The sequence below is a fragment of the Eschscholzia californica genome, unplaced genomic scaffold (assembly GCF_041429995.1).
Source record: "Eschscholzia californica isolate CP2 unplaced genomic scaffold, dmEscCali1.0.p SCAF_3, whole genome shotgun sequence".
Classification (NCBI taxonomy): domain Eukaryota; kingdom Viridiplantae; phylum Streptophyta; class Magnoliopsida; order Ranunculales; family Papaveraceae; genus Eschscholzia; species Eschscholzia californica.
In genome coordinates, this window is record NW_028238420.1 from 38,688,995 (window position 1) to 38,705,149 (window position 16,155).

At 37.1% G+C, this 16,155-nt stretch overlaps 3 protein-coding genes and 1 long non-coding RNA gene across 4 annotated transcripts; 1 reads left to right on the forward strand and 3 right to left on the reverse strand.

The window, feature by feature from the left end:
* Positions 1–4,309: 4,309 nt before the first annotated feature.
* On the forward strand, positions 4,310–4,945 carry LOC147550117 (uncharacterized). Its single transcript, XR_015237212.1, has 3 exons — positions 4,310–4,395; positions 4,492–4,607; positions 4,692–4,945. It is a non-coding gene; the product is annotated as an uncharacterized LOC147550117 (long non-coding RNA).
* Positions 4,946–6,053: 1,108 nt separating this feature from the next.
* On the reverse strand, positions 6,054–7,865 carry LOC147550118 (uncharacterized). The gene is made up of 5 exons (XM_086668424.1): positions 7,592–7,865; positions 7,399–7,494; positions 6,949–7,086; positions 6,431–6,799; positions 6,054–6,325 (listed from the first exon to the last, which is right to left on the reverse strand). The coding sequence occupies exons 1-5, from the start codon at positions 7,863–7,865 to the stop codon at positions 6,054–6,056; spliced, it is 1,149 nt and encodes a 382-aa protein (XP_086524550.1).
* Positions 7,866–9,629: 1,764 nt separating this feature from the next.
* On the reverse strand, positions 9,630–10,655 carry LOC147550119 (fasciclin-like arabinogalactan protein 11). Its single transcript, XM_086670532.1, has one exon. The coding sequence runs from the start codon at positions 10,580–10,582 to the stop codon at positions 9,845–9,847; it is 738 nt and encodes a 245-aa protein (XP_086526658.1). The 5' UTR covers positions 10,583–10,655; the 3' UTR covers positions 9,630–9,844.
* Positions 10,656–11,258: 603 nt separating this feature from the next.
* Positions 11,259–14,214, reverse strand: LOC147550120 (membrin-11-like). Its single transcript, XM_086670533.1, has 5 exons — positions 13,975–14,214; positions 12,854–13,148; positions 12,045–12,165; positions 11,787–11,936; positions 11,259–11,597 (listed from the first exon to the last, which is right to left on the reverse strand). The coding sequence occupies exons 2-5, from the start codon at positions 13,096–13,098 to the stop codon at positions 11,436–11,438; spliced, it is 678 nt and encodes a 225-aa protein (XP_086526659.1). The 5' UTR covers positions 13,099–13,148; positions 13,975–14,214; the 3' UTR covers positions 11,259–11,435.
* Positions 14,215–16,155: the final 1,941 nt, after the last annotated feature.

A 16,155-nucleotide genomic window follows, 5' to 3' on the forward strand; every position in this document is an offset into this window, starting at 1 on the left:
GTTACCAGATTCTTGGGAGGTGTTCAGGATGTCTCTTTGTAACTCTACTTCCGAAGGAGTTATCTCAATGGATTTAGTGAAGAACAGTATCTTGAATGAAGAAGCTAGGAGGCAGTCAAATCCTAGTTCTTCGAGTTCAGATGTGCTGGTTACTGAATCGCGGGGGAGAAGTTCACATAGAGAATCGAAGAAGAACAGAAGCAGAAGCAAATCTAACAAGTTTGCTAATGTGGAGTGTCATTACTGTCATAAGAGAGGACACTTAAAGAAGAATTGCTGGTTGTTGCAGAAAGAGAGTAAGCAAGGAAAGAAGCAAGAAGATAGTGGAGAGAGAGTAACTGTTACTGAAGATGAGTTTCTTATACTCTGTGAGAGTGATGCTATTAATGTTGCATGCCATGAATCCAGTTGGGTTATTGATAGTGGAGCAACTACTCATGCTACATCACAGCGGGATTTGTTCTATTCCTATACTTCGGGTAGTTATGGTTCCGTGAAGATGGGTAATGATGGTTTGGCTCATGTTGTTGGCATTGGTGATATTTGCTTGGAGACTAGTATTGGTACTAGGTTGTTGCTTAAAGGAGTTAAGCATGTCCCAGACATTCGGTTGAATTTAATTTCTACAGGGAGACTTGATGATGAGGGTTTCTATAGCTTATTCGGAGGGGGTAAGTGGAAACTTTCACGGGGTTCTATGGTGGTGGCTCGAGGTGATAAGTTTTCATCGTTCTACTGGATGAAAGCTAAAGTCTCCATGGATGCAGTTAATGCAGTGGAGAATGATGATGCCATGGAGTTATGGCATAAGAGACTCGGTCACATCAGTGAGAAGGGATTGTCTGTGTTATCCAAGAGGGATGCCATTACAGGTATTTCTGGTTTGCAATTACAAAAGTGTGAACATTGTTTTGCAGGGAAACAACACAGGGTCTCGTTCAAGTCTTCTGGATCTTCTAGAAAACCCGGGATACTTGATCTGGTGCATTCAGATGTATGTGGTCCAATGAAGACAAAATCTCTTGGTGGTGCATCATATTTTGTTACGTTCATTGATGATCACTCTAGAAAGTTGTGGGTTTATCTTATGAAGTCCAAAGATCAGGTTTTGGGTTATTTCAAGCAGTTTGTGGCATCGGTTGAGAAACAGACAGGTAAGAAACTGAAGTGCATTCGCAGTGATAATGGTGGAGAGTATTCTGGACCATTTGATGCTTACTGTAGAGAACACGGTATTCAGCATCAGAAGACGCCACCCAAGACTCCACAGTTGAATGGGTTGGCTGAGAGGATGAACAGGACGATTGTCGAGAGAGTTAGGTGTTTGATTTCACAGTCAGGCTTGGCGCAAACTTTCTGGGGAGAAGCTTTGAGCTCGGTTGTTCATGTGTTGAACCTGTCACCCAGTGCTCCGTTGGAGGGTGATAGTCCAGAAAGGGTATGGACCGGTAAGGATATTTCTTATGGTAATCTGAAGGTCTTTGGGTGTAAGGCGTTTGTCCACATACCCAAAGATGAAAGGTCGAAGTTGGAGATGAAATCGCGACAGTGTGTGTTCGTCGGTTATGGTCAGGATGATTTTGGCTATAGGTTCTATGACCCAGTGGAGAAGAAGCTCATCAGGAGCAGAGATGTTGTGTTCATGGAAGATCAAACGATTAAGGACATTGACAAGTCCGGAAATCCAGCTCAGGGTTATGAAGGTTTGATTGATTTGGAGGTTGCTCCTTCTACATCTGTCGATGGTCATGTCGAGGTTGAGGTTCAAGTTGATACACCCGGTGCTGATGCTCCCGCACAAGAAGATGGTACTGGTGGTCATGGTGACGATCATGATGGAACACCAACTACCGAGAACCTCCCCACTGTTAGGAGATCTGAGAGAGGTCTGAGACGTTCGACAAGGTATGATCCTAGTGAGTATGTGTTACTTACTGATGGAGGAGAACCTGAAAGCTTTAACGAAGCTTTGGAAGATGAACATAAACATGAATGGTGGAAGGCCATGAGAGACGAGATGGATTCTCTGGAGGAGAACCATACGTTTGAGCTGGTGAAGTTGCCTCAAGGTAAGAGGGCATTGCTTAACAGGTGGGTGTATAGAGTTAAGCATGAGGAGACCATGTTGCTCCCTCGATACAAGGCTAGGTTGGTTGTGAAAGGATTCAGCCAAAGGAAGGGAATTGATTTCGATGAAATATTCTCTCCTGTTGTGAAGATGTCATCCATTCGGGTTGCAATTGGATTGGCAGCAAGCCTTGATCTAGAGGTGTAGCAAATGGATGTAAAGACTGCTTTTCTCCATGGGGATTTGGAGGAAGAGATTTACATGATGCAACCGGAAGGCTTTGTGAAGAAGGTCAAAGAGGACTATGTTTGCCGCTTGAAGAAAAGCCTTTATGGATTGAAACAGGCACCGAGACAGTGGTATAAGAAGTTTGAGTCAGTTATGGGGGAGCATGGTTATAACAAGACTACTTCAGATCATTGTGTGTTTGTTCAGAGATTTGGTGAAGGTGATTTTATCATCTTACTGTTGTACGTAGACGATATGTTGATTGTGGGGAGGAATTCGAGGAGAATTCTGGAGTTGAAGAAGCAGCTCAGCAAGTTTTTTGTCATGAAAGATTTGGGTCCAGCGAAGCAGATTCTTGGTATAAGAATTGTTAGAGATAGAGAGAACAGGTTGATTTACTTATCTCAGGAGAAGTACATTGAGAAGATACTTCAAAGGTTTTGCATGGACAAATCTAAAGCTGTCAGCACTCCTCTTGCTGGACACTTTAGATTGAGCAGTCAACATAGTCCGAGTACAGATTCAGAGCTAGAAGCTATGGAGAGGGTTCCATATGCTTCTGCAGTTGGTAGTTTGATGTATGCTATGGTGTGTACCAGACCTGACATAGCTCATGCGGTTGGTACTGTTAGTAGGTTTCTTTCTAATCCGGGGAAGGAACACTGGGCTGCAGTGAAGTGGATTTTGAGATATTTTTGAGGGACTTCTGGTTTGAAGCTTACTTTCGGAGGTGATAGGCCACTACTGGTCAGTTACACTGACGCTGATATGGCTGGGGATGTTGATTCCAGGAAGTCTACTTCGGGTTACTTGGTAACATTTGCAGGGGGAGCTGTAGCATGGCAGTCAAGGCTGCAAAAGTGCGTTGCACTTTCTACCACTGAAGCTGAGTTTATAGCCACAACTGAAGCTTGTAAGGAGTTGTTGTGGATGAAGAATTATCTTGAGGAGATCGGATTCAATCAAGATAAGTATGTATTGCTTTGTGACAGTAAAAGTGCAATACATCTCGGCAAGAATTCGACGTTTCATTCGCGTTCGAAGCACATCGATGTGAGGTATCACTGGATACGAGATGTGGTTGCTTCCAAGGAGTTAGAGCTGGTTAAAGTTCATACAGACGATAACGGAGCTGATATGATGACGAAGGCTCTGCCGAAGGGGAAGCTGGAGGTCTGTCGAGGGATAGCGGGGCTGGTTGTTCAGGAAGAAACAATAGGGCTGGCTGATTACAGGATTGTCAAGGATAGCAAGGCTGGATGTTTCCAGGGTTGTCAAGAAGAAGCAGGGCTAGTTGTTCAGGGTTGTCGAGGAAAAGCGGAGCTGGCTGTTTCCAGGGATGTCAAGGGGACAACAGGGCTGGCTGTTTCTCCCACCTAGTCGGAGGGGGAGTTTGTTGGGTTTTCCTCCTAGTGGGGAAACCTAGTTGGGTTTGGATTAGGAAACCAAACCCGGGCCCAAGTCGAGTTTCTTTGGGTCGGTTACTTATGACGGTGGAATTAGGGTTAAGAGTAAGTCTATAAATACTTCCTTAATCTTAATTAGAAGTATGCAACACAATTAGAAACGCACAAGAGAAGAAGACAGAGACGGAGGTTGCCGAGAAGAGCGGGGCAGAACTTTTTCAGCACGCGCAGTCTTCGTTGTTCGGAAAATCCGACGGGTCGTTTTGGGCTGCAGATTTCTGGACTGTTTTGTTCTTTCTTGTGAGGGTTTCTCCGTGTTTCTTCGTGTTTGAGATTGATTCTTTTGGGAAAGGTTTGAGTCTCTGGTGGACGTAGTCTGTAACTACTTTGCTTATTATAGTTGATTTGGTTGGACTACGAGTCCCGTGGTTTTTACTTCTCACATTGAGGAGGTTTTCCACGTTAAAAATCGTTGTCTTATTTACTTTAAGTTCTTTGCTTATTGCTCCCACTATTCTTCTATATTATCCTCGTAACTAACACAAAGGGGAAAAACTCTTGTTTCCGCTGCGCCTAAGTGCCCGTTTTTCCCAACAATTGTGCATGATGAAACCATGGAAATGGTTTCACTTCAACTCCATGATGCCAAGAAAAAAAAGGAATGACAAATTCTCCACATGTGCGAAAAATACGGTAAACATATATATACCACAATTCGCATAAATAAAATGAATAGTGTAATTTAACTTATACTACAATGTTTAAATCAAGTATTTTCTTATATTTTAGATAAATATTGTGGAAGGTCTTCTTCATTATGCTTACGATACGGATAATTTGCGTCCAAAACCTCCATCAAGAATTAAGAGAGTGCAAGTAGACTGCCCACAACAACTAGAAACGTCGTAAGTATAAATTAATCATGCTTATTAATTGACAAGTAATTTTTTTTTAATTTATAAGCTAAATGACTTGTTTTTTCTTTACAGAGTTGATTGTGGTTTATATGTCAATTCATTTCGAATGCTACAAAAGGCCAGGATTTTGAAGAAATGGAGATTGACCCTCATGAGATAACAAAACTTAGAGGAAAGATAGTTGCTGAAATTGTTTCAGATGAAAAATATTGTTGGATTCAATCAAAAAAAGGCGTTTGAATATAGTGTTTGTTCTGAATATTTTGATGAATGTGTTTGTGAATATTTTGATGAATCTTTAATAGCTTTTTAATCTTATTATGTTGAGCATTTATTTGATTATTTATTTGGTCTGATGAATTTAGGTTTCAGTGGTTTGCAAACTGATTTGCAAATTGGTTTGCAAATTGATTTGCATTGTGGTTTGCATTGGTTTGCAAATTGATTTGCAGTGGATTGCATGTCTTTGCAAATCAGTGGTTTACAAGTTTGATTCTTCTAATTTTGTAATTCAATTAATCGTTTTTTAAATCTCGACAAAAAAACGAGGGCTACACCCCCGAACCCCTGTAAAAAGACACGTAATCCAATTAGTTTGTAATTCATCAAAATGTTGCATACATTGTGTACATAAATTGAGTTCCTTAATTAACATCTAAGTTGCAAAAGGATTCTAAATTTATTTGGTGACTTTGCAATCTGTTATTCAGTGGTTTGCAAACTGATTTGCGGTGATTTGCAAACTGATTTGCAGTAGTTTGCATTATGGTTGACAGTGGTTTGGAAACAAGATTTTTTTATCAAAATAGTCACAACATACTCATATGTTTCTTTAAATATTTTTCAATAGATGCATGATGAACGAAAGATTAAATCCTTTTCGAAAGATTTATTTTTCATTTTTTTATTCTATTAATTATTTTTAAAATTTCTACAAAAAAGAATGGGAGCTACGCCCCCGAACCCTTGTAAAATAATACGTGAACTCATCAAAATTGAAGGATATGCAACTATTTCCAAAAGTAATTTCCATCGAAGTTGGAAAAGGATTCTGAATTTTTTTATGACTTCGCAATCTGGTATGCAGTGGTTCGCAATATGGTTCGCAATATGGTTTGCAATATGATTTGCAAACTGATTTGCAATGGTTTGCAATATGGTTTGCAAACTGATTTGCAAACTGATTTGCAATATGGTTTGCAAAATGATTTGCAATGGTTTGCAATAAGGTTTGCAAACTGATTTGCAAACTGATTTGTGCAAGACCAAGATTTAAGGTTCACATACTATTTATAAGCAATTACACCAACATTGTTCATCCAATAAAAATGAAGACAACATATGCAAAAAGGCAAGTGAAAGTTAATGAAAACTAATTTATGAATTAAATTGACATGTCTTATTGTTAAAAGTAATAATGTAATGAGAACTGGTTCAAACATCATGTTTACAAGTCTTCTTGTTGTGACCAGATGTATGACACACGCTACACTTTATCGACCTCTTCCACTTTTCTCCACTATTTGGTATCCTCTTTTGCCTTGGTCTTCCAGGTTTCTTCTTCTCAGTCGGTGGTAAAGAAATAAGTTCGCCGGGATGATGATTCGGAAGATCATAATCAACCACAGGTTCAATAACTTTCTCGTACGACGCACAATAATGAGAAGCACGATAGAAATCACTAATGAAGTCGTATGGACTATAACCTGCACTTGAAATACAACATAGAGCATGATAGCAAGGAAAATCGTGTACTCTCCAATACCCACAACTACATGAACGATTCTCAAGGTCCACCCGAAAAGATCTACCATCAACAACCTCAAAAGTCGAGGATGAAACCCGTATTGCTCTAAAAACTCTACCTTTATTCAATCCTTTAGCAAGCTTTTTTTCCATCTCCGGTCCAAGAATAGTGGTCCAACTATACCCAAGATCACGTCTAGTAGAAAACAAAACCATCAACTTTTTGCGAATATAGTCAACCAAATGTGTTATTGGATAGCTGCGACCTTCTAAAATCCATGAGTTAAAACTCTCAGCTATACCAGAACATGTATCACCATATCTGTTGCCTGGAAAGTAAGCATTTGCCCATTTCTCAACAGGTGTTGTTCTAAGAAATGCTTCAAAAGATTGGCCACCAACTGTTTTTAACTCTTCAAAAAGAGGTTTGAACTCTAAATGGTTTAGTGCATAAGCACATCGAGTGAAAAGATCAAGGATGTGAGATGATGCATATTTATTATCTCTTGTTCTAGTAGATATATTATGTTTTAATGCCAAACACAATAACCATGGTGACTCGAAGGGAATACAGTAGATATACCATTTATAAGTCCAGGATGTCTATCAGTAAGAAATGTGTAAGTTCTTTCGGGAATAATCTGATAAAGAATCTCCAAAAACCATAACCAGTTAGCTTGATTTTCCGTGTCTACGAGCGCAAATGCAAGTGGATAAAAACCTGCAAAAACAATAAAAGGAACAACACTATAATCAACATGTTTGCAATACATTTGTAGAAGATTTGCAAATCAGTTCGCAAAGTCTTGCAAATCAGTTTGCTAACCACAATGCAAATCAATTTGCAAACCACAATGCAAATCAATGCAACCCACAATGCAAATCAATGTGCAAACAAATGCAAATCAATGTGCAAATTGATTTGCAAAGCACTGCAAATCAGTTTGCAAAGCACTGCAAATCAGTTTGCAAAGGCTTGCAATGATTTGAACAAAATAAATACAAGAACAAAGCTGAAAAGAACATGTTTTACCTCCTTCGGCATTCTTGCCCGTTGCAGATAATAAACATCCACTAAACTTTCCTTTGAAAAATGTTGCATCTAAATAAAGAATCGGACGGCAAAAATCTAAATCCATGAATACAAGCCCCAAATACAACAAATAAACGCTGCAATTCTTTTGAATTAGAGTCGATCTCAATTTTCACACAACTATTTGGGTTACTTCTTTGTAGAACATCAACATAAGAAACTAAATGATGATAAGACGATGATGCATCCCCGTGAATATCCTTCAAAGCTAGTGCCTTGCCAGTATAAGAGTAATAGTAACTAACATCAAACCCATATGTATGCAATATATAATCAATTATTTGCCTAGGCTTGATAGATGGATCACTTTGAACACCATGCATCACCAATGTTTTTATCAAAGCACTTGTGAAACGACGTTTCTTAATGTCTTTTAGTCCAGCACCACAAGTATGACAATTGTTCATCGTTTTGATAACAAAGATATCACTCTCTTTGGAGAATTTCGTGGAATGAATTCTCCAATTACATCCAGTTTCTTTTCTAGCACATTCCACTGTAACCCTATAAGGATCGTTTTTCACAAAACGAAATCCATAACTCGACTCAAGAGAGTATTTTATTAACTCCATACGTATTTCATGTACACCACCTGGAAATTTCTGACCTACATGTTTAAAAATGAATGCCCAAGTACTAGAAAGTAAAGGAACAACACTTGGACTTGTGTTATGATTTGATGATGACGCGGTAGTAACGATAGATGAAGAACAACTTGCATGATTTGTAATAGTAACTTGTATTTCAATAAGGTGAATATGTTTCGCCGAACAATAATAAAATATTGATTGTAAATGTAAATCAGATTTTACCTTCATATCTTGGTTGTTTATTTTGCAACTCAATTCGAAAAGTGATGGAGTCAAATCATTCCATTGTTTGCATAAGAACTCTTTCAAATGGAGTATAGTACTATCTTTTCCCATCTTCGAACAAACAAAATTGCCCATATGTTGAAATACTCCAAGAACGGTCGGAACCATCAAACTGTAACAAAGAAACAGTTATGAGTTATAATAAATAACAACCGACTATTTGCAAATCACTGCAAAAGCAATGCAAACAATTTGCAATGCTTATAGAACAGAATTAATCTTATATAATTAATCTTCCTAACTCTTGTAAACAGAATTAATCTTATAGAACAGAATTTAAAGAAATCAAAATCAAATAGTAAATTATTATGAATAACTCAAAATTATTATTCATAACTCATAATCTATTGTGCAAAATATTTCTTATATTTGTTGATGAATGAAAACAAACAAACTAAGAAGAAATTATACCTTGAAACAGAAGATTCTCCTTCCATTGTTGTCTATGACTCCAATAATGAAGAAAACAATGTTAAACCCTAGAAAAATCTTCCAATAGTTGATCAAAATGTACTTTCTCTCTCTAGAATTCTTTCCAAAAACTAATTGAAAACCCTAATATTCAACTTCAAAAACTAAATCCAGATATTCAAAGCTAAACCTAAAAGAAATTGTTGTTTTGATAGAGAAAATTGATCGAAACCCTAGCAAAGCTATAGCCAAAAATCGCCCAAATACAACTCTCTCGGTTAGGTCTCGTTTTTTCTCTCCCACTGAAATCTTTGGCCAAATTGGATGTTGTAAATTTCCCCAAATAAGAAGGCTAATTAAGGTATTAAAAATGTGGTGCTTCTAAAATTGTCCTCCAGCCCTATTTTGAAAGATTTCATGGTGTCTAAAATAAGAAAACTTTGATTTGTCTTTTTAACAAAATAAAACAGGAAATTGGGCCTCCGGCCCAAGTTCCTGTTTTTGCAAAGCGCCAAGTTTTGTTATTTTACTCTCCATTTTTAAGCAACCAAACAATTGACCCTATATTCCCCTAGCACTGTAATTTGGCCCTTGAAGAGACTAACTATGATTATTGCTAGTCAAATTTAATTGTTAATACTGTTTCTACATTTCTTTAAGTAGTTGTTCATCTGTGTCCTTTTTTTCTTCTTCTTAGCTATAGTCTCAAATTTGAAACCCTCTCTCCAACTCAAGCTTGAGTATTTTTTTTTTTTTTTTTTGTGTTGAAGGAACGCTTGAGTTTAAAGCCTCAATCAAAGTTTTCGTGCAAATTATCTCATAAATTTTTAATTGTAGAAAACACTAATAGTCTATGAAAGAAAATTGTACTTCTTTAGCCCATTGTTTGTAACAACAACAAAATAACAATATGTTGATAAGGAATTATCCCCAATGAAAGATTACAAGATCATTCAAAACCTCCCATTTCCTCACCAATTCAAAATATTACACGGCGAATACACCTCTGATCAATTAAAACAAAAATAAAATCATATATTCATTACACACACCAAACAATTAATGCAATCATACCAGCATTACTGCAACGAACCCCATAATCACGATATTGCAGAACCAATCATAACAACCACTACACTGAGCGGAACGAATAAATTTCCATACAAACCCATTGCATGGGAAGAATCATCTTTCGTAGGCGAAGAATCGGTAGATTTCTCAGCCGATGTCGGGGCAGAACCTTTCTCGGGCTTAGGAGCTGGAGATGGAGATGAAGTACCAAAAATATCCAAAGGAAGAAGAACCTTATCAACTTGATAAACAGCTAAACTACTATCAGTATAGATAGTATTAGAAATTACTGTATCAACAACACCAGTGGTAATATTAACTTGATTTCCACTTGTAGTAACATTTAATGGGAAATCACCATTATTAGCATTTCCAGCTTGGGTAGGTAAAGGATTACTAACTGTTTGAAAACTTGAGGCTGAAAGAAATGAAGGAATAATATGAAACTGAATGAGTTCAACTTTTTGTTGATCAGTAAGAGAATTAAGAGTACCAGATTTTAGATTTGAAAAAGCATTATCTGGTGGCGCAAATATGGTAAGACCTTGATTTGAATTGTTTAGTTGTGTATTGATTTGATCAGCAATTTGGGTGGTTTTTAATAGACGAATGAAGGAGGTGAATTGACCTGCTTTTTCTAGGATTTTTGTTATGTTTGTTGGACCTGATGGAGATGGAGGTTGTGTTGAAGATTGAGCTGAAATTGGATTAGAATGGAGGAAGGTGATTAGTGAAAATGTGGACATGAAGAGAATGTATGTCTTCATTTTTTTCTAGAGAGAGAGAGAGAGGTTGAGGTGGTGAGGTAGGAGTTGAAGGGAAGAGGGTTTTATTGAGAAGTGATTGGTGTTGGGTAAGAGAGTAAATAAAATTAGGTTAGATGTGAAGGGAAGATTCAATCTTAAGTTTTCTGGTAGGGCAGAGAGAGAATGTTACAGCTACTAGTTTGCTTTGAAAGGGAAGAATTATGAGTAAGAGTGAACGATAATGACTATTTCGATAATAAGACAAGAGGGGAGATAATAAGTTTGAAGGACGATAATGACTATTTCGATAATAAGACAAGAGGGGAGATATAAGTTTGAAGGCACTATGATTATATCCTTAGACCGATGCCTTTTAATCGTAAGAAAAGAATGACAATATAATCGTTAGCTCAAATGGTAAGGTGTTCCTTCTCTCTTGAGAAAGATTTCAATTAGAGAAAATCTTGAAACGTCAATATAAGAATTTTCATAGTAACGGGACAAAATAGTTGAGCAAGATCATTTAGAGAAAATTTTGATGGCTATAGACCAGAATATACCACAAAAGCATGCTATTAGATTATTTCGAAATTCCTGTGACAATAAAGAGGTTATGCATAACAAAAGCATACAAAACCATGAAAATGGTTTCGTCGCCATCATACATTTTCTTGTTTCTAAAGTTTACCATATAAAGTAACTTAAAATGTACTTCGATTTTATAAGATAAATCTTCTTCTAAAATCTTTTTGTCTTTGGTATGCATCCGTTCTTACAGTTTTTTGGCCGTAAATGTATATTAGCATAGGAATGATATTCGAAAACGGAAAATTCTGATTGATTCAATATTGACTTTTACGCGTTATAGTTCAAACTAATGTGACCACCTCCAAAAGAAATATACAACTATAATTGTAAAAACCATGCCTGTGTATGCAATCCACTTATCAACTCGGTGTCGTCTCTCCACAAGCTTCAGTACTGAATTCGAGAGCCCAACCGTGTTAAGGATGTCCAAGGCTTTCCTCTGTGCCCTCTGCATCGTCAAAGAAACAGAAGAAACAAAATATGAGTAAAGATTTTCTTGACTTGGTTCTGACGTTTATGGTCGAATTTGAAGGCCAACTCTGAATTAAGTCTGATTCATTCTTCTTCTAAAACTAGAAGAGAAATTGGTGCAGGTAAAGCAATATCAAAATCATCCATTAAGTGCTGGCATAGTTACCTTCAACCGATCTCGTTGTTCTGCATATTTGGAAAGAATTGCCACTCCAGTAGAGTAAGCTTCTTCGAGCATCAAAGAAGAATTACGAGCAGATTGCATTGCTTGCGTTTCGTCATCGAATATTCTCAGAATATGAGAAGAGTCACCATTCTACACAAATTTGAATTCGGGTCAAAAAACAGAATAATTATCTCACCCATAATACAACTTTATGGGTGTTGTCACAAATTTGTGAAAGCAAAAGTAATAAATGCGTACAGCTCTTTCAAGGAGTTCTGCTCTTTCTTTCGCTTCCATCATCCGTTTCTGATTGCGTTGAAAATGTTTATCCAAGCTTTCTTTCAGCGAATCAACATCTTCAGCTACCTGCTCCACTTTTCTGTATGTCAAAATAAACATATATATCAGTTCTCTACTGAGAGAGAGAGAGAGAGAGTGCACGTGTGGGTTTGTGTGCTTGGGGGTGTGGGTTTGTGTGCTTGGGGGTGTGGGTATGTGAAGAAGAGAAGTTCAAAAGGAAGTAGCTAAACTCCCAGTTAAGATGAGGAGTATCAAGTCTAACCACGGAAGCTCAAATTTTACTCGTAAAACAAGCTCAGTCACGAATGTTGCTAGTGCAGGAAGTCCAGACCTAAACCACTTGCTAAAACATGAGTAAACATAAATTACGAAAATTTCAATCACACTGACTACATGATATTGAACCATTTAGAAATTCTACAACCAATGAATTACATTTCGATATATTTTGGTTGAAATGACCGAAATATTTCCATTTCCATGTCCACCGGAATATTGATTGAAAGGAAAATTTAAATATTTGCTCTTAACAGCGCCTGATCAAGGAATTAGATTTCGAAATGTTTCGGCCGAAATGACCGAAATATTTCAATTTCTATTCCTATCGAAACTTCCACCGAAAACGAAATTTAATTCCTTGTCTATACCATCAACTAATTAAGTTGCCAACGAGAGCATGAATATCGTAAAACACCCAAACAAATCCTAGTAGACAGAAACAGACAATGAGGAGCCTCCAAATGAAATCAAGATTATTGAAGGATCACCTCTTCCAGAGATCACGTTGGGGTTTAGAAGCAATGGATCTCCAAAGACGATCCATCTCCACACAGAAAGAATGGATCTGGGAAATATCTTTCTTGATAGAGTAGGAGAGGTCGGGAGAATCTAAGCCGTTAGGGGATGAATATTCAAGTCGTTCAAGCCTCTCTACTCCCTCCCTCGTTCTTAACAACAATTTCTTCGAATTCTGGTAGATCTCTGAGAGTGTTCCTCCTCCTTCAATGGCCATGTTCTACCTCAAAACTTGAACTCGCACACTTACAAAAATACTTGATTTTTCTGCATTAAGGTGGAAATCAGGATCAGATTCAGTACGAGTAATACCAACTGAAATACAAGATATTTAAATGTCATAAAATAAACCATCAAAAGGATAAAAAACAAACATTGGAACGAACTAGTCTCTTTCAAAATAAACCTAGCAAAGGTAGATTTTTTTGTTTTTGTTTTTCTGTCCGACTCGTCGGAATGGCTAATTTGGGTTGATTTTGGGTCCATTTGATTTTAAACGATTCAGGTTCAGACAAGGAGAAGAAACAAACACAGTTTTCAATTCACATTAAAAAATGATGTGATTGTGGGAGTTGAACATGAACATCAAATTGAATTACTCCATTAAAGATTTGGTTCTTGCCCAAGTCCTTCTTTCAATTTTAACATCATTTGGGAATACTCAAAGAAAATAAAAAGAAGAGTAAAGAACACAGAAAATTAGAAGAGGGAAAATAACCCACATGATAATAGAAAACAATCAATCAATCAGAAGTGCTTCATTTGGTGATAATTGATTCAAACATCAAACCTAGAAAAAGTCGATTTGATTTGGAACATATGCATAACTCGAAATAAAGTAGACAAATTGAATGGGTCGAAATAAGTAATTGAAGGAACAATCAATCGGTAGTTCTTCTCTGGGCAGAAGAAGGATTAACCAAACTCGTTCTGATCATAACAAAAATTGAAAACTTAGATCTGAAAAAACGTAAAATTGGTAAAATCGATCTCATCAATTGCTTGACCAACACAGGACCAATTAACTTGATCGGATCTAAACGAACCAGGATTAATAAAGTAATTAGGGGTTTTCTTCCGAAATTGAGTTTACCCAGGTGTCTCGGCGGAGGAAGGCGTTAAGCGGTGGCGGTGACTGGCTCGGCGGTGGAAGGTAAAGCGGTGATTGGTGGTGGAGTAAGGAGACGGTTTTCTTTTTGTTCGTCATATTTTGCTAGAGAAATCGAGAGAAAAGGCAAGGGTAGACAGTTGTGTCATCCAGTGAGTCAAGACCGTTGATTTGAAATAGCCGTAGATCCATACCGTATGATCATATATGGGACGATCTGAAAACCCTCAAATAGAATCTGGGTACGAAGAAGCGAGGTAATGCCACGTGGAAAGGCAGACGATATATTTTTTAGATGAGAATAGGCTTAGAGCATCTCCAATGCAAGACTCAATCTTAAAATCTTAAGTGTCAACTAAGACTTTAGAGTTTTTTTTGAGAAAAAATCTCTCAAATGCAAAACTCAATTGAGATCTTAAGATGATGTAGAAGCGTTAAGTTTTAAGATGTCTCAACTAGAAATTCTATTTTTGAGATATCTTTTGAGAGTCTTAAGTGTCCTAGTCATCAAATTTAATTTTTGGACCAATAGAAAGTCTTTCTTTCTCAATCACTTTTTCCTATTAAATGTATGTGTGACATGTGTATCTATTAGAGTTTTTTAGAGTGTTGCATTGGAGAAGGACTTGAATTAGAGACACTCAAGTTAGCCACATAGGAAAGAGCATCTCCAATGCAAAACTTGAAAAAAAAATTATTTGGCTTATGTGTTGAGTCGAGCATCTCCAATGCAAGACTCAATCTTAAAATCTTAAGTGCCACTTAGGACTTTAGAGTTTTTTTTGAGAAAAAACCTCTCCAATGCAAAACTCAATTGAGATCTTAAGATGGTGTGGAAGCATTAAATTTTAAGATGTCTCAACTAGAAACTCTATTTATAAAATCTCTTTTGAGAGTCTTAAGTGTCCCAGTCATCAAATTTAAATTTTGGACCAATAGAAAGTCTTTCTTTCTCAACCACTTTTTCCTATTAAAATGTATGTGTGACATGTGTATCTATTAGAGTTTTTTAGAGTGTTGCATTGGACAAGGACTTGAATTAGAGACACTCAAGTTAGCCACATAGGAAAGAGAATCTCAATTGAGACTCAACACATAAGCCAAATAGAGTTTTTTTTAAGTTTTGCATTGGAGATGCTCTTAGCCTAACTTTATTACTCACAACTTGTCAAAGAAGTATTGGGTTTATCCGTCTCCAACTGACTAACAATACATTCAGGAACTACGACCAACTCCATTGACGTATCGTAGTTGTTCCCAAAATTTTCATGTGCTAGTAAATGTGCGACCATATTCACATTACTAGGACAAAAAGAAAAGTGACACTCCTTCAAAGATTGCAATGTATCTCTTATATCAATTATTATTGGTTTAATTGTCCATGGTATATCAGCTTCTGAGCCCGAGCACGCCAATACCACATTCATAGCATCACCTTCAACTATGCATGTATATTGATGTAGATCCTTAGCTAAATTAGCACCTAACCTAATCGCCTTTGCTTCAGCTTCTATGGGTGATGAAGCACTTGTTGATTGTATCCAAGCCATTACGAAATTTCCCTTGAAATTCTTACAAACCGCGGCTAACTTAGCTCGTCCATTAATATATCCAACATCAAAAGTTAATTTTCAATTCCTCATTACCAGGAGGATGCCAATTTGAGTTGTTCCATGTTTCTTCAATATCTTCTCCATTCCTGTCTTCTTTTTTATCTTCGAATTCCTCAATTAATCTTACCGCAACGGATATGATTTGTCGACTGCATTGTAACTGTTCCCCAAAAGTAAATTTGTTTCTTGCCTTTCATAAGTATCAATCGACACATATCCTTAGCTCAATTATCTTCTCTTCTTCAGTACCCGATAACCGACCACATAATATATCAATAAAATTCCTACTACCTTCCAATCTCAATTCTAATGGTGGGCAAATTTGAAGGGATTTATACTCTTATACTAGTGTTTATAGCGGATAACGACATCTAATGTCTAACACTAGTATCCCCAAGATCATCATGCAAAACTAGTAATTAAACTAATGGAGATAGTAGATTACCTTAATCGCTTTTTCCCTCGAACTAGTTGAATTGATTAAAGAAGACCAAGAGCTTCAAGTGTAGCTCCTCTACTTGGGACACGAGCAATCAACTTGATCTCCACCTTG

Bases quoted from the DNA above. Each gene is read 5' to 3' on its own strand.
- LOC147550120 (XM_086670533.1), bottom strand. From the start codon at position 13,098: ATGGCCATTGAAGGAGGAGGAACACTCTCAGAGATCTACCAGAATTCG. The intron at 12,166-12,853 runs GTGATCCTTCAA...TTTGACATACAG, and splicing joins CAACGTGATCTCTGGAAGAG to AAAAGTGGAGCAGGTAGCTG. The intron at 11,598-11,786 runs GTAACTATGCCA...TTGACGATGCAG, and splicing joins AACAACGAGATCGGTTGAAG to AGGGCACAGAGGAAAGCCTT.
- LOC147550119 (XM_086670532.1), bottom strand. From the start codon at position 10,582: ATGAAGACATACATTCTCTTCATGTCCACATTTTCACTAATCACCTTC.
- LOC147550118 (XM_086668424.1), bottom strand. From the start codon at position 7,865: ATGAACAATTGTCATACTTGTGGTGCTGGACTAAAAGACATTAAGAAA. The intron at 7,495-7,591 runs GTAACCCAAATA...TCATGGATTTAG, and splicing joins TGTTGATGTTCTACAAAGAA to ATTTTTGCCGTCCGATTCTT. The intron at 6,800-6,948 runs GTATATCTACTG...TAAACCATTTAG, and splicing joins ACATCCTGGACTTATAAATG to AGTTCAAACCTCTTTTTGAA.